At 36.2% G+C, this 18491-nt stretch overlaps 1 protein-coding gene across 1 annotated transcript; it reads left to right on the top strand.

Moving 5' to 3' along the window:
* Window positions 1-171: 171 nt before the first annotated feature.
* Window positions 172-1835, top strand: LOC142553968 (mitogen-activated protein kinase kinase kinase 20-like). Its single transcript, XM_075664546.1, has 2 exons — window positions 172-397; window positions 506-1835. The coding sequence occupies exon 2, from the start codon at window positions 644-646 to the stop codon at window positions 1691-1693; it is 1050 nt and encodes a 349-aa protein (XP_075520661.1). The 5' UTR covers window positions 172-397; window positions 506-643; the 3' UTR covers window positions 1694-1835.
* The last annotated feature ends 16656 nt before the right edge of the window (window positions 1836-18491 follow it).

Raw genomic sequence — 18491 nt, 5'->3', positions numbered from 1 at the left:
CCCTTGTACGGATTTCAATTTTTGTCTAGGGAATAAATTATTTTGTGCTACCGTCAATATAAATTTTCATTATTGGGTTTGGACTAATTAATCCACCCCTCTTTTAGCCATTCCCTGATAGTTCTGTCCTATCCAATCACAATTCAAGAAATCCAGCATTCTTGGATCACCAATCACACTCTTACTTTATTTATTCACATTCCTTAAATAGTAACTGTATATCCATTTTCTTTGTCATTCTTGAAAATAGAAGCAAATAAATATTTGATCTGCTCTGGTGCACGAGTAGTTAATCTTTGTTCATGAAAGGGCGGTTTTCATTACACGGAAACCGTTCTTTCCTGTCAAACTTCAGATAATTTCTTCGAGATTTCCCATCAGACTTTTAACAGTAAAGGTGAGAGCACTCATATATCTGTTCTTTTTCGTGAAGTTTCTGAGTTCTGTCATCTTGTTTCACTTCTGATTTTTTTTTTGTGTTTGCACAACTTTGGTTGATTTCAAGAAATCTTGACGCCTGCATGCATCTTGAAGGATTGCAAATTACTCTATGCGTATGGGTTTCTGCAACCCAAATTAGAAATTGGAACACAAGTAGTGTTGATTTTTGTGTGGTGCTTGTATACAATTAAGTGAGAAAAAAATGTGTGGAAAATGGCGGTGTTCGTTTCAACTTCAGCCCATTGAGTGGGTGAAAGGGAAGGTGATCGGATCCGGCTCATTTGGTACTGTCCATTTAGCAATGGATAATGCTACAGGATCCCTTTTTGTTGCAAAATCTGCAACATCAGAATCTGGAATTTTGTCGCTTAAGAATGAGGCTAATATTCTTGATAATTTGGATTCTCCGTATGTTGTCAAATGCATAGGAAAAGATTTCTCTTTTGGGAGAAATGGTGAAAAGAAACATACCATTTTCCTCGAGTACATGGCTGGAGGAAGCTTATCAGATGTGTCAAAAATATTTGGAGGGACGATGGATGAGAGAGTTATTCGTTTGTACACGAGGGGTATTCTCCGAGGTTTGAAGTATTTGCATGAAAATGGGATTGTGCATTCGGATTTAAAATGCAAGAATGTGCTGTTAGGCTTATCAGGAAACATTAAATTGGCAGATTTTGGAGCTGCCAAGAAAATTTATGATGGTAAAAAAAAAGTGAAGACTTCATTGAAATCTTGGGATGCTTGTCTCGGAGGGACACCTCTTTGGATGGCTCCTGAAGTATTGAGAAATGAAGGGTTGGATTTTTCTTCAGATATATGGTCTTTAGGCTGCACGGTTATTGAAATGGCGACAGGAAAACCGGGTTGGCACGTTGATCTATCAAATCCAATGGATGGTATTCTCAAGATTTCAAGAGGGGATAAAGTACCTCAGTTTCCAGGAGACTTTTCCAAGGAGGGTTTAGACTTTTTGGAAAAATGCTTGCAGACTGATCCAAGAAAACGGTGGACAAGTCAAGAATTGCTCGATCATCCATTCATTGATGTGAGACTGGGGAATTTGTTTTCGAGAAAAGCAGATGCATTTTCACCTTCAAGTGTTTTGGATGTTGGCTATGTTTCAGATGATGATGAGTGCTCTGGGGGGTCGACTCCATTTTCGGAGAGGTTGAAGAAAATGGTGGCGAGAGATGTATCTGAAAGAAGCTTTGAGTCATCTGGTGATTGGATCACAGTGAGGACGAGGTAAGAAAAATGCAGCAATGTGTATGTGTATAGGAGTTTGGAACAAGATAGGAAATCAAATGGAATTATATATTATGTACAGCATAGTATAGGGGGTTGATTTGATTGCATTTAGTAGTGAATTGATTCTGTTTTATAAATAATTTTTTTAAAAAAAAAATTATTATTGGGGGTTTATTCTTCCTTGTTATGTGTTAGATCTAAGTATGTGTCAGATTATTAAGGTCATGTCTTCAATCAAAAGGAAGGTACTAAATTTCATCATTGTTAATTCAAATCTTGTATATTTCTTCAGAGTTGTTGATTTTTCTTTTTTCAATATGAATTTTGATTTTAAATCAGATAGTATTTATGAATGTTAGATTTTGAAAAAATATATATTTATGATGAAAGAGAGAAAAAAATAATTATTATTTTAAATACATAATATGTCTTCACACCTCACATAATTGTCTTAAAACTGCTTCTGTATTGGATTTTGTAATGATAAAAAGAGAAGACTGGTGAATCACTTAAATATTGATTGCACATAATTTTCCACTGTATATATGTGTGTATATATATATATATATAAATTTTATATATAAATTATTTAAAACAAAAAATACAAGAAACTGAATTATACACAAACGATAAAGACAAATAAATTATCGGTATTATTACATATAAAAGATTCTTCATTCTCAAAAAAATTAAAAAAGTTTCTTGTATATTATTTACCATTGGTCTTTTATTTTGATTGTTTCCCTAAATTATTCTTCTTGATAACTAATTATATATATATATTGTAAGTTTCCTTGCGACAATTATATTAAATTATACATATAATATAATTACTTCAAATATTTAAAATCACTTGCATTAAACAACTAAAGCACCTTTAAAAAAATGAGAAACAAGAACACATCACACACACCATGATTGTTCCATTTGTTATTATATACTTCCTATTCCTATGAGGTTTGTCACACTAACAAAAAAAAATTAAATTTAATTATAATTAAATGGCACATTTACTCCCTTGAGGTTTGTGAAAATTAAAAAAAAAAAATCCAAAAACCTCTAAAATTGCAAACATTGTCATCAAGTTTGTATTTATCTTACATTTTACATTCTTAGGTTTGTATTTATCTTATATTTATAAGAGTTAAATTTAAGACAAATATAAAAATAAGAGGGTGTCTGTAATGTTGTAAGTTATCATATTTATTGGTTACTTTTCACAAGCTTAAAAGGAGGTATATAGTAATATTTAAATATAATTGAGTTGTTTTGTTATTATGACAAACCTCGTGGCAGATAGATGCAATTAACCGTAACTTCAAAGGATGTATGTGTAATATTTAAATATAATTGATTTTTTTTGTTATTGTGACAAATTTCAGGAGAGAGAAATATAATTAACCATCTAAAGTCGCCGGAAATATAACATATTTTTAAAAAAATATGTATAATAATTTTATTTAATTGTCAAAGATTTACATGTCCATGATTGAAACATTTGGACTTGTTAGGATCGAAAATTGATTTAGAGGTGATGAATAAACAATGTAAACAAATTCTAAAAATATTTTGATTGGGCTTAGCAACAATGAAATAAAATTTCGTTAGCAATTGGACGCTATATGGAATGAAGCTCATTAACATCATTTGAACACAATAAATGGCTTAAGTATGACACAGTTAGACTATGAAATGAAAGCTAAAAACATAATAACTGAAATGTAAGTTGCACAAATTTGTATTGATGTTCAGATACTTGAATAACTCATATGTCACTTCTTCTTGCTCACAGAATGATTTCACTTAAAAGACTTTGACAATTACAATGGTTTGCAACTGCCCACTTCGACAGGACTTACCACTACCTAACTGGAACCCTTATTATCTCACAAACTTAAAACAAAATGATCGGTAAGACTTCTTACTCTCAATTACAATGATTTCTCAATAAAATTTCTACGAACAAACTTATCCTTAATGATCAAAATAAACAAATAAGTGTGTTCTTGCTCTTATCGGTTGGAGTCTCGAAAAGCTTGATCCCAGAAAATTACTTAGATAGTTTAGAATGTTAAAGAGTCGAATAGAGGAGCACGCTGAGAAACTGCTTGATTGATCTATTATAGGTATCGTCTACAACAGTGATCTTTTTAACTATGCTAGTTGTTTCCTAATATAGACGTCGTTATGCCACATCATCGTTCTTTCTAAAAACTCATACACTTTTGGTAGTTTGTGTGGACTCTGACATTCAATAGACTGAAAAATCTTTTACAAAATTCTATCCAATAATCAGCTAGGCTCTGCCTTCAAAAAATGTTCAGCAGATGTTTAGAAAATGTCCATTGATTAGATTGCCTGATTCATTGAGGCAAACTGCTCTATCGGTTATTCTTAGACATCATTTAAGCTCTGATTCAACAGTTTGCTTTGGAAATTTGTATACGCATGAATGATCAGTTTCCCTCCGGTAATCGGTTATGTTGGGCTCTGTATTAATCCATTAGATCAGTAGCCTTATTAATTTGACCAAACGTAAATGCTCTAACAGTTTCCTCTTTTTTGGTGATAAATATATAGAGACTGTTCCAGGCACTATCTGAAACGTCCACTACTCATTTTTCTTTAAAATGTACACAAAAAGAATTTCCAAACCCTTGGCTTCGGCCGAATTGTACTCATATATATATATATATACAAATATTTTGCTCCACTTAAAATAAACTCACCAACTAATCATTTGAAAATCCAAAAGAAAGCATTCAAACATCTTAATCTCTCAAAAGTCATAAAATCTTTAACGTAATCTTAAATCATAAACATAATTTTATAGAAAACTAGTGATGGTTATCGGGTTGTGTGCACCTTCAGTCGAACTAATTCAACCATCAAGTCCTCAATCAATATTAACATCATGTTCACCTACATCGATCACACCTAGTGAGTCTATTGATTCAACAAATCTTAACCATGCATGATAGGAATTAATACATATACATTCACATGCAACAGTGAAAATAATTTTAATAAATTTTTTTTTTCATGAACGTAAAATTTATACATTTTTCTTTCATCATTTACTTTTTTTTTAACATATACGTATATGTTTCCCTTCTTATTGAATCCAGATCCTCGATTGTGACTTTCATATTAGCTGTAGGTCGATGGATCCATCTACGTGTTACTACAGTACCGGAAGGCGGGGACATCAGCGACACTCTCACCCATCAACTGAGCATTGGCCTTACATATCATCGTATCATCATATCATTGTATCATCGTATTACTCACAATCAATTCACCTCCTTCAATCTTTCATATTTCCATCACTTATATAAATTCATCCATATATAAATCATTTTTCTTTTAAACCAAACATGCAACATGTATTTTAGCATTAATGTTACATCATAAAATTCCATAAACGTTTAAAATATACATTTAAACATTTATTACAGCATTCAAGGTACTGCCAGGACGTCTAATATTTTTCAGGTGTAAAATGACCATTTTTCCCCTTAAACCCTAACTTTCTTAATTTATCCTTAGATCTTAAAACGACGACCCAAATCCATTCAAAATTAACATAACACCTTAAAATACACCCATAAATATTTCTTAGACTTAAACTTAAGTTCTTTGTTAATTTCCCAATTCGTTTTAAAACTTAAACCTACGCCTCGATTTTAATCCGAATTGACTCGAAACTTAATCAAACTATAAATATAGCTTATTAACACCTAACCATACCCTATACAACCCAAATCAAGCCATTTACAACCCTTGAACAAGCCTAGAACCTTGCTGAAATTTTCTGCACTTAATATCCTGAACCCTATCTTGCTCGACCCTTAATCCATTTCGTCCCTAGCCCTTGGCCGCCCCAACCAGCCCCTACAACACCTTCCTAGAACCATGACTGAAGCCTTATGACTCTAGTGGACCAGCCTCTACAAACCCGCGACTTCAAACCATTCGCGACCCCAAAAAGGCTAGCACCCTTCAACCTTCCCTTCCAGCCCTTGCACAGCCCGTCTAGGACCGTGACTAGACTCTCTTAAGACCCTTGAACACATCCCAACAGCAGCTAAGAGTCGTGCCCTCCTAGGAAGCCATGTTCGAAAACCCTAACACATAGAAACTCAAATTTTCGCTCATATTGCTATCCTATCTTGTCCAGCCCTTAAACATGAACCTTATGACCCTTAAACACGTGGAAAAACGCCCCATCTAGTAACCCTACCATGACAGCCCCTTTGTGCATCATAAGCAAGAGTTTTAAAATATGAAAACTCTAGTTTTATCATGTTTATGCCATAAAAACGAAAATAAAATAAATGTATCATTTTTTTCATGCAATCATGTATCAAAACACCTAATATGGTGTGAAAGATGAGTGAAGAAAGATTAAGGCGTGCCTTTGCGTATTTCACGCACGCAAAACAAATTGCGATGCGAGGAACCTTGACGGAGACACGGAGGAAGAAGCTTGCTGAATTTTTCTTCAAACTTGAGTGACTTTTCTTCCAAATTTTCGTGTGATGTGTGTTGATGAAGAGTCCTAGTAATCCTAGGTGATGGGCATGTAGTTTGAAGGAAATAAAAGAGCTTGGAAGCTTGATTAGGCCTATTAACCTAGTATATTAGGCTCATCAGATAATCTTTAAAATATTTTGTTTAGGAAAGTTTGTGAAAATATTAGCCGAGTTCTCAAAAAGTCTTTATTTTCATCGAAAATTGATTGTTGATTTAAAATACAACTCGACGCGTAAAAACACTTTAAAAGTTGCCATTTTTGAAAATATGCATTAAAACATACCACATATTAAATAATTAAAATAATGATTTAATAAAAATATTTTCTCTTTACGGTCACTAGTCTCTATTCCTCGATTATGTCTCGAATAACTTTTCAAACACAGTTTTATGCATTCTAATAGAAAATCATATTTTAAACATGTCTACCACATTTAATTAATGTAATTAAAATAATTTAATTAAAATACATAAGAAATTTGATTACTTGCATCCATGTTGTTCACATAGTGCTTCAATTTTTGGGATGATACACTATCTCTAATGATAATCTTTGTGAGATCTAGAGTGCTAGCTACTAGAATTTGTTGGCTTCTTGGGATGATCAGTCGGCTTCGGTAGTTCTCTCTTATGAGCTTGACTGCTAGAAGATTCAGTTTCTTCTAGCTAGTACCACTTCCCCGAACACTTGTTGGGGTTTTAAGGTATGTAAGCACTGTAGCCAGTTGATTATTGAAACCATCAAGATTCTTAGTAAGATTAGAATTCACCTCAGCAATCTTCTCTATTAGATTCAAATGAAAAGTTTCAATCTTGGAAGACATCTGAAAATGATTCGATGAAATTTGTCCACCAAGATGAGTTGATGTAGCAGCTTGGGCTTTCTTAATGTTCTCTAACTGCAAATGCATATCCATCACATTCTTGGCTAGAGTAGAAACATTTTTCTACATTTTTTCCTGAAAGTTATCCACAATATCCACGGAATTTTATTGACATATCTTCAAAACATTAAGACTTAATGTAATGGATGTAAAACTAGCATGAATATTATCCAGAGTGCTATCTTCAACAATATTTACATCTGGAGAATAAATCATGATCTTGGAATGTTTTTAGCAATAGTAAGAGTCGAATTTGGAACCTAATTGCTTGAAGGACATGTCAGCTCTATCATCAGCATTCTTGTGTTAGCCTGACTGAACAACCATTTTACATATACTTCGGGCTCATTCTGACCGACCAGATCATCCATTTGCACTTGTGTCTCAACCTGACTGATAGCATCCCCACAAAAACCTTTTCCACATCAACATTTTCTTCCTGAGTGACAGTTGGTTTAGCGATAACAACATCTAGGATTGTTTTCACGATTTCTAGCAATAGCTCATCATTCGGGACAACAAACTCTTCAGCAACTTCTTCTTTTCCAACATCAAATTTTTCCAATATTTCATCCTCAGTTAGGATGACTTTCTCATATGGAATCACAATTTATTTTGTCGCCTTCGACACATCTAACTTATAGGCTATTTGATAGAAAGGTAGAAGATTGCTCAATAGCATATCATCATTATCATCATCCTCGTGTTTTGATGCAATAGACTGCACAACCTCATACGTGTTGGCCAAAGAGATCTTCCTAAGAGACTGGTGTTGGTCCCACGTTTTCTCATTTATTCCCACGTGACTTTGCCTTTGCTTCATTTTGCTGCCAACAGCCTTTCTTGACTGGCCCCACTGACATTTCTCTCACTTGGAGATTTGATTGAGAATCAAACACATCTCCACACATCCTTTTCAATCTTGCCATTCCCTGCTGCTTACGTTTCCGCTAGACCACTTGAGGATCTATACCACTCAAACTTATCAGTGTTCACTGGCTTGGTCAGAAAATCAGCTATGTTTTCTTTTGTATGGATCTTCTGCATATCCACGCTTCCTTCTTCTACTACTTCTCGCACAAAATGAAATTGTACTCCAATGTGTTTCGTCCTGGAATGAAAGGCTGGATTCCTTGCGATGTGCAAGGCACTCTGACTGTCACAAAACAAAGGAACACTCTCTTGTTTGTGCCCGATCTCCTCCAATAACCTTTTAGTCCATATTGCCTCCTTGCAACCTTGAGTAGCTGCCATGTATTCTGCCTCTGTTGTAGATAACGCCACAACTGTCTGCAGTTTTAAAACCCAGCTTACTGCTCCCCCTGCAAGTGTAAACACATAACCAGTAGTAGATTTCCTCTTATCAGGATCACCTGCATAATCTGAATCGACATAGCCCCTGAGTGTAAAATCCGATCCTCCATAACATAATGCAGCATTCGAAGTACCCTTAATGTATCTAAGGATCCTCTTAACAGTGCTCCAATGCTCTCGTCCAGGATTCGCCATATACCGACTAATTGCTCCCACTGCTTGAGCAATGTCTGGTCTTGTACAGATCATGGCGAACATCAAACTTCCCACTGCTGATGCATATGGTACTCGAGACATCTCCATCCTCTCTGCTTCACTGCTAGGACACATCTCAGAGGATAACTTGAAGTTAACAGGAAGAGGGGTCGAAATTGGCTTTCTATCTTGCATGTTGAAGCGTTGCAAGATTTTCTTCAAATAATTTTTGTGGGAAAGCCAAATCTTTCTGTTACTTCTGTCTCGATGAACTTGCATCCCTAGAATCTTGTTTGCTGGTCCCAAGTCCTTCATATCAAATTCCCTAGCCAACTGTGTCTTCAATCATTGGACCTGATCTTTGTTGGGGCCTGCTACCAACATGTCGTCCACATACAACAGCAAAATGATATAATCATCACCAGACCTCTTGAAATACGTACAAGGGTCTGCACTCAGTCTGTTGTATCCAAGGCTCATGATATAGGAATCAAATCTCTTGTACCAACACATTGGTGCCTGTTTGAGACCTTTCAGAGATTTGTTCAACCTGCAAACCAAGTTCTCTTTGCCTTTTTCCGCAAAACCTTTTGGCTGGAGCATATAGATTTCTTCTTCAAAATCTTCATGAAGAAATGTCGTTTTCACATCTAGCTGTTCTAGATGTAGGTCAAACACCGCACACAATGCCAGCACCACTCTAACTGTTGTAAGCCGAACCACAGGAGAAAATATCTCACTGAATTCAACGCCTTCTTTCTGAGCATACCTTTTTACCACCAATCTAGCACGATACCGCTCCACTTGGTTATTGTCATCACGCTTGATCTTATAGACCCATCTGTTTCCAATGGCTTTCCTACCTCGTGGTAGTGTAACAAGATCCCAAGTTTTATTCCTGTCTAATGCCTCCAACTCTTCTTGCATTGCTATCATCCACAAGGATACATCCGAGCTTTGAGTAGCCTCGTGGAAACTCGATGGCTCACCATCCTCTGATAATAGACAATATGCAATGTTGCTTTCCGTGACATAATCTGAAAGCCAAACTGGTGGTCTTCTGTCTCGAGTTGACTGCCTCACATTAGAAACCTCAGACTCAACATATTCTTGTTCTTCGTGCTCTAGTACTACTTCACAAGAAACTTGACATTCGTCTGTCTTATTCTCCACCTGAAATATAGTAGTTTCTGAATTCGGTGTGCCTTTGTCTCCTTTTACTTTATCTTTCTCGAAGATAACATCCATGCTGATGACAAGCTTGTGGACAGTAGGATCCCACAAGCGAAACCCCTTTACTCCATCAGCATAACCCAAGAAGATACATTTTCTGGATTTCGAATCCAACTTCGATCTTTCTTGCTCATTGTACAGAACGTACACATGACTTCCAAATGTATGAAAATGAGAATAATATGTCGGCTTCCCAGTCCACATCTCCATCGGAGTCTTCAGATCAATCGCCACTGAAGGAGAACGATTGATAATATAACAAGCGGTTTTGACTGATTCTGCCCAAAATGACTTGTCTAGACCCGCAGTCCTCAACATAGCTCTTGTCCTGTCCAACAAGGTTCTATTCATCCGCTCCGCTACTCCATTCTGTTGAGGTGTGTAAGCCGTTGTGAACTGTCTCTTGATGCCCTCATGTTGACAATATGCATCAAATTCGTCACTGGTATATTCTCCTCCATTGTCAGTCCTCAGACACTTGATTTTCTTTTCTGAATCAAGTTCAACCCGTGCTTTGAAATCTTTGAAGACTTGAAAAACATCTGATTTATTCTTGATTGGATACACCCAACATCTCCTAGAGAAATCATCAATGAACGAGACAAAGTATCTCGCTCCTCCTAGGGATACAACCGGTGCTTGCCAAACATCCGAATGAATCAGCTCCAATATGTTTTTGCTCCTGGCAGTAGAAGTGCCAAACTTTAATCTGTGTTGTTTACTGGTAACACAGTGCTCACAAAAGGGTAGTGACATTTTTGTAAGTCCCGGCAGCAGCTTCCGTTCTGAGAGAATTTTCAACCCTCGTTCTGACATATGCCCGAGCTTTCTATGCCATAACACTGTTAATTCTTCTCCTGAACCAATTGATGCAACAGCTAGTTCTGCCTCTTTGTGTGTTTCTCCCAAAAGTACATACAGATTTGCAGCAACTTTTTCCGCTTTCATAACCACAAGCGCGCCCTTCACAATTTTCATGATCCCGTTCTCGATCCGAGTTTTGCATCCGATATCATCCAATTGCCCCAAGGACAAAAGATTTTTCGTCAGTCCCTTCACATGTCGTACCTCCTGTATGGTGCGAATGGTGCCATCAAACATTTTAATTTTGATAGTACCGACCCCAGCGATTTCCAAGGCATGGTCATTTCCCATGAATACAGATCCTCCTAAGACTGGTTCATAATGATCAAACCATTCTCTCCGAGACGTCATGTGCCACGTCGCTCCTGAATCCATAATCCATATATCACAAAATTTGTGCCTACCTTCTGCAACAGTTGCTTGCTTCGCTGAATAATATTTCACCACTGCCTGAAGTACTGGCCACATTTCCTTGAGAGCTTTTATCGATACTCGTACACTCTTTCTTGAAGTGCCCTTTACCGCCACATTTAAAGCAGTAAATATTTTTCTTCTTACTTCTCGACTTTGATCTACCTCGCCTTTGGCTCCCACTAGAGTCACGGTCCATAAATCTTCCTCTTATCATCGGCAAAGCCTCTGCCTGCTTCGAAGTTACCAACCTCTCTTCCTTATTCTTGCGCCGGCTTTCTTCTCCGAGAACCGCAGTTAAGACATCGTCGAATCTTAGAAAGCCCATAAGAATATTGTTGGTAATGTTGATGATAAGTTGATCATATGAATCTGGTAGACTTTGAAGTAGAAGCTCCGCACGTTCATTTTCCCCTATTTTATGCCCCATGGAAGTGAGTTGGACAAATAGAGTATTTAGTGTATTGATATGGTCGATCATCGATGAAGATTCCGCCATCCGAAGAGTATAAAGCCTTCTCTTTAGGAAAATCATGTTGTGTAGCGACTTGACCTCGTACATCTTTGTCAGAGTATCCCAGATAACTTTGGCTGTTTTTATCTCAGAGATACTTGACAAAACTTCGTCAGCTATAGCCAAGTGTAAATTGGCAACAGCATTATCATTCATCTCGTTCCACTTTCCATCATCTGTAATCTCCACCGGTCTATCTCCAATAGCCGCCAAGCAATTTTCCTTTCTTAAAACTGCTTGTATCTTTATTTTCCACAGCATAAAATTGCTTCCATTGAACTTTGCTATCTCGTACCTTCCCGTCATTATGTCTACAACAATTTTAGTAGACCAGACAAAATAATCTCGCCTTAAATAAAAATCTCAAAAAAAATTTTCTGATGTGGAAGATTAGTCTAGGCTGCAACCACAGAGCATACTCAGAATTTTAAGAAATTTTAAACCAAGGCTCTGATACCACTTTTTGGTCCCACGTTTTCTCATTTATTCCCACGTGACTTTGCCTTTTCTTCATTTTGCTGCCAACAGCCTTTCTTGACTGGCCCCACTGACAATTGGGACACTACAACTTCTGGTTGCATTGGAGGTAGCAGTGAGGCTTTAGAAGGTGAGAGGTTGACTATTTGTTCAGCAATAGAAGTTCTTAGAACAGTTGGGATTGCCAAATTTTCAGTAACGGGGACAATGGGAACCTTTGAGATAGGCTCTTGTGCAGAGGAGAAGAGTGACTGAACTTCTACAACTGATGTAGAGCATGGCTGCTCTGGTTGTTCGGTAGGGCTTGAGAATGACTCAACATGTGTCTTAGTAGCCTTCTCTTCTTCTGATTGGTTCGCAGCACCAACTCGTGCTCATCCTCCTATACTTTGACCTTCATCTGTGGGTAAAAATATATCCATATTGAGTTTATTGATGGCAGTGATACCATCAATAGTTGTTGGGCACATTGTATCATAGTGCTTTCTTCTTTCTGTGCAGATGAGCTTCCATTTCGTGAGCTTCATAAGATCTACCAAGTAATCACGTCTCTCAATGGATTATGAGATTACTCGAGCATTGGTAGCCTTCAGAAAATTTTTCTCAAAAGTAATTGTCTTATCCAATGCATTCTTATTCTTAAGCTTTTTCAGGTGGTTCAGTATTTGTATCTCCACCCATCTGTCAAAGAATTTGATCTCTTCATCAACATACACATTCACTTTATAATTTAACAGATCAATCTATGTATGTAATGCAGACATTGGCTCAGTTTTGGGTTCATAAACCACCAGCGCTTTTCCTTTAGTTGATGTTGTAGAGAATTTTGAATTAAAGCCTGATCGGGTGGAATGGATGGGATCTCTAATCACAACTCTCTTTGGTCTAGGAGCTCAAGGAGAAACTAGAAATTGGTTGACTCTGTGAGGTACTGGAATGGTAGAGACTTGGCATTTAGAAACCACGGCTTTCTTGTCAGTAGTCTTCACAGCATGAGTCACTACTTGTTCACCTTGCATTTGAGATACACGAATTGGTGAGATCGGTTTGGGCAGTGTACTTGCTGCTAGTTTAGACTTGGAATTCCTTGGCTTCTTAGCAACTGGATGAGGACTGGCAGCTTCAGAGTCATTCGATTGTAGAACCGATTTTCCCTTAGGCTTTGGTAGTCTGATCCTTGCTGCTCTTAGATGATATCTTGTCAACAGTCATTTCTTCCTCAATATCCTTTTTCACTTTCAGTAAGACTGTTGGAGATATGTTCAGTGCTTGTCCCTTGGGCCTCAAAGAAACAACATTCTGGGCATTTACAATGTTGAACTTGTGGACCGTTATTGACTCACTGAGAGAGACACCCGAATATTCGAATAGGAGACTGAGAAAAATGAAAAATCCCTGAGAATGCCTCTCAGAAGAAATCATCACCTTTTGAATCTGAATAGAAATGCTGACTAGTTCATTTTCATTCCTGAAGCAATACAGCCATAACCAGGAACTTTTCATTGGTATGGGCATCAAATGATCCTGCTTAGCCAATTTTGGCTTGGCCACAACATTAACTAGGAGTTGACATTTCATCTTCATCTCTTTTTTCCTCGATCAGCATGGTTTGCTCTTGGAGCGACAAAATAATCTTGCCATCAGGAGAGATGGTTCCCCTAGCATATAAGTTCTTCAACTCTGGTACATATATTTACACATAAGAACTGAGAAATACTCGAACTCCAGATGATTCGATAAGCTTGAAAGTATAAACAATAGCTCATTCTTCAACAAATTAGATGGATTCGAAATACATAACATAAAAATTTGCAATATAGAAAGGAGTAGTCATTTCTACAAAGAAAGAACTCGAAAAAAAATTAAGTGTTGAACTTGCAGAAGAAATTTGGAAGCAAAGAACGCGAAAGGTTGCAGAGGGTTTGAAAAATACAGTGAGATACAATGCAGAATGATAACTAATATATATATATGCAACCAAGTCAGACAGTAGGGACAAGTGTCACAGTGTCACATAAAAATTTAAAAATCTGTAAATTGTACGAACCAATCACCGATTTATGCGAAAATAAAGTAAAATATTATATTTGAAAATTTCAAACTTAGTAAATGCAATTAAAAAAATAAATGGTTGGTTGTCTTTAAAAGATTTAATACAAATAAATGAGTGCACTTAGCCATTACGACGTAGTGAGATCATTTAAGCTAAGAGTACTGATGGATCACTAAGACTCCAAGTTTAACTGATAGTTTGTCTCATCAATAAGGCTTTTCGAATTAGTTCTTCTTAAATACATGCATTCTAAGACAAATCAATAAGGCCTAAAATATTTTTTAAATAAGAAAACTTGGCCTCTACGAGTGGTTTGGTGAAAATATCACCTGCCTATTGTTCAGTGAAGATATATTATAATCTAATGTTCTTTTTCAACGCATGATCTCAGATAAATTGATGTCTAATTTCAATATGCTGGTCCAAGAGTGCAAAATTGGATTGTACGTGACTGCGATTATACGTGTGTTGTTGTAGAAGATTGGTGACTCTATTGCATCAATTTGTAGTCTTTAAGTTGGTGTTGAATCCACAATAGTCGAACATAGCAGCTCCCAACAGTTAGATATTCAACTTCGGCGGTTGAGTTGGCATTTTATGTCTATTTCTTGCTAAACCAAGATTTGAGTCAGTCTCCAAGAAATTGACAAGGTCTACTCGTACTATTCCTATCCAATTTGCGTCCAGCATATACCTAATTAAAGATAAGTCCTTAGGATACTAGAATACTACACTCTGAGTTCCCTTCAAATATTTCCAAATGCGTTTAACAGCAGAGAAATCTGATTTCTTAGGATCAGATTGAAAAAGAGCACAAACACACATTGCAAACTTCATATCAGGTCGGTTGGCAGTTAGGTATAGTAGTGACCTTATTAAACCATGATACATTGTTATCTCGACCTATTTTCGCCTTGCGTCTTTGTCAAGCTTAACTGATGAACTCATAGAGGTTGCTGCAGTAAAGCAAATGTCCATTTTGAATCGTTTCAGCGATTTTTTAATGTATTTTACATGGTTGATAAAGATACCAAAGTCTAGTTGTTTCACTTGCAAGCCATGAAAGAACTCCAGTTTGCTCATCATGCTCATTTCGAACTTATTATGTATCAATTTGGCAAACCTCTAGCACAATTTTGAATTAATTGATCCAAAAATGATATCATCAACATAAATCTGGACTAACGGGTGACGAAGACTCCTTGGTTTTTTCTCTCCAAATTTTTTGAAAATATAGTGTGTGTTGTGTGTGTGATGAATGGCTAAATGAAGTGCCAAAAACCCTAGGTTTCTATTTGATAGATTTTGAAATTTGCATGTTAATAGGCTTACTTTTTGAGCCTTTGTGTTTAGGGACAATTGAGCCTACTAATCTTAAGTAAATTAGGCTCAATAACACATTTAATTGTAAAATAAAACTTTACAAAATTTAGTTTTCAAAAATAATATTTTTGGACCTTTAAAAGTCATTCGTTTGCCCAAAACTGACTTCCCGGATAAAATCGAACTTGTCTCGTAAAATAATTTGGGCTCCAGCATTTTTAGAAAATTTTAATCATATTAACAAGCCTTGAAAATATTTTATCTTGGTCGTCCCCAGTCTCCTTTCCTCAGCCTGTTATAGAATATTCGGATAAAATTTTTAATTTTAATGAAATCATTCAATCTAATAATTTAATCATTCAATTAGACCTTCAATCATATAATATACATCAAGTAAGCATTTAAAATCAATTAAATAAAACAATTAAACAATTTAAATCATTTGCATGCATGTGGTTTACGTGAGTTGGCTTTTGGACGTTACATCAAAGTTTCATAACTTTGGGGCGTTTGTCGATTGTTTTTCAATTGGATTGTTAAAGGCAAGTTCTTTGAAAGTTCGCTTGAGATCGTTTGTTTTATCTGTGTTATTTTTTACTAAGCCCAGTGATTTAGGGGCAAATACACCTTACTTGTTTTCAACTATTAAAAGTCGGGGGTTAAAGAAATCATGTTTTTCATAGAATCAAGGGAGCGACTGTGTCTAGTTCGTGTTTGCTTTTCTTGAGTAATCGGATTTGCATCATTTGGTATCAGAGTTATGGCTTGCTTTGATTAATCTTTTGATAATCAGAGCAATACTTTGAAACAAGTAAGTTTTATCTATCAGTTTTCTTATTCTATTATCTGTTCGTCGTTTCCTTGTATCGCAAGACTTGTGTTCATGAATTTTGTGATTCTCGGACATCCTTCAGCCGTTCTTCATTGTTTCTTCTTGCACAAATTTCTTCGTTCTTGTCGTGCAATAGTAAAAAAAGGAGGTTTTTGATCCAAAAATAAAATGAGATCGAAGCTCGAAAAAAAAAGTAAAAATATTCGAAAATTCGTGCTATTATTTAACATTGAAATTTTTTTCTTGTCTCTTTTTGAGTTTTATTAACGTGTCACTCCACACGCAAAAAAAATTCAAATTTCTTATTTTACATTGTTTGAGTAAGTCGATTTGCAAGTGTCGTAAAGTTCGAACTTGTGAATTTGATGCACACAAGCTACATAGCCTGAAGTGTACCATATGAAAGAACTCTCAAAATTTAGTGAAACACTTAATTACAAGTGTTTCTTTTTTGGAGTGATGTGTGAGGTATTTGTGGTGAAGACAACCAAAAGAGGAAAGAAAAAAGGAGTTCGAGTGACTTTTATTTGAGTGACTAGTGAGGATTTGTGGTGAGGAAACATTATTATTTATTTTTTTCTACTAATATTTTTTTTCAGGTACGCATGTCTAACCATAGAAAAATTCAAATAATGTTTGGAGAGTTGGGTATTGTTGAGGATCGGGTTGAGTTTAGAAGGGGGGGTTGAATAAACTCAACGGCAAACTTAACCGATTTTTCGGAATGATGTGCTAGAGTCCTGTTAAAGATACTAGCAGATTCTTGTTCAAGTTTAAAGACCAGCAGATCACAAGATAATGTGCGGAAACGATCTGTTGGTTAGTAGGTGAAAAATAGTGAAACAGAAAAACAGTAGATGGCACAAGGTTTGTTTCTGGAAGTTCGAAGATGAATCTTCTACGTCTCCCCTTCTTCTGTTTTCAGAAGGTATCACTAAAAGACTTTGGTGAATACAATACAACAGTTGTACACACCCACTTCAACAGGACTTACCATTCGCCTATCGAAACTCTTGGTTTTACAACTCAACTTCTTGAATGATCTTAAGTTCTGGAAAAGACTCTTTTCCAGTTACAAATTCTTCTATCAATGAAATAGTGAAGTGAATAGCTTGAGAAGATATAACGAAAATAGCTAGCACAATATGATCTCAATGATCAAGAGTATGCAATGAAGCGTGTGCTGCTTTTTCAGTGTTGAGCTTTTTGGGATGACTGAAAGTTCTAGCGATGCTCAAATGATATTCTTTGATTTAGATTCGTTCCACTTCTCTCTTGAAAAGTGCTTCGTCTTCATATATATAGACTTTATCCAACGTTAAAATCTGAACGGCTCTTTTGACTTTTCAGTGGTTCAGCTTTATTGCCGAAAATGGACCCTGCAGAATACATTAAAGCAATCAGTCTCAGTTCATACTAAAAATGGTAAACCATCTTAAATGTTTTCGTACAACATTTAATGGCATTTAATGAAGCAATAAATGCTAGTCTCACGTTAATAGATCAACGGTAATATTTAAAGACTTTGAGATACGCAAAATTCTGTTAGTGTATATTTCGAGTTTTGTATCCCTTCTAGTTATGATTTTAGCTAAGAATCAGTACTTGACAAGTGCTGCTACTGGTCTTTAGCTCGATACAAGTGCTTCTGGTTTTCTGCTATTTTACATCTACTGGTTTTGTACTAAGCCAGCATCTACTGGTTTTTACTAGCATCTCCACTTTTACTAGCATCTCCACAACAAATTTAAGTCTAACAATTTCCCCCTTTGTGGTGATGCCAAAACCTAGATGTTCCTTAGACGTTAAGATGAATAGATAAAACATATTACGAAGCAGATAAAAACAGTTATTATCCAGAAAAATCACGTAAAGCACAAATTAGTTAAGACAAGAAAATAAAACTAATTTGTTCCAATATCTCTGAAAGTAGCTTCATCTGGATTTTGATCACTTCCAGAAGAATGAGGTCTGCTGCTACTCGCTCCAGTTCTATCTCCAGTTCTATCTTCTTCCCCCTTTTTGGCATCATCGGCAATGACCCTAGCAATTAAGTCATCCATTCGCCCAGATAAGTTGTGAATGCCATTAGTCAACATCTCCAGATATGGAGCCTGATTAGAAACTCGATCATTTAGAGCGGTGAGAGATTGAGATTGAGAA

Source organism: Primulina tabacum, chromosome 8, assembly GCF_025594145.1.
Source record: "Primulina tabacum isolate GXHZ01 chromosome 8, ASM2559414v2, whole genome shotgun sequence".
NCBI lineage: Eukaryota > Viridiplantae > Streptophyta > Magnoliopsida > Lamiales > Gesneriaceae > Primulina > Primulina tabacum.
The sequence above is the reverse complement of the archived record's forward strand: the minus strand, read 5'-3'. Positions and strand labels throughout refer to the sequence as shown.

What these genes read in the sequence shown, in the direction of transcription:
- LOC142553968 (XM_075664546.1), top strand. Translation starts at nt 644, where the DNA reads ATGTGTGGAAAATGGCGGTGTTCGTTTCAACTTCAGCCCATTGAGTGG.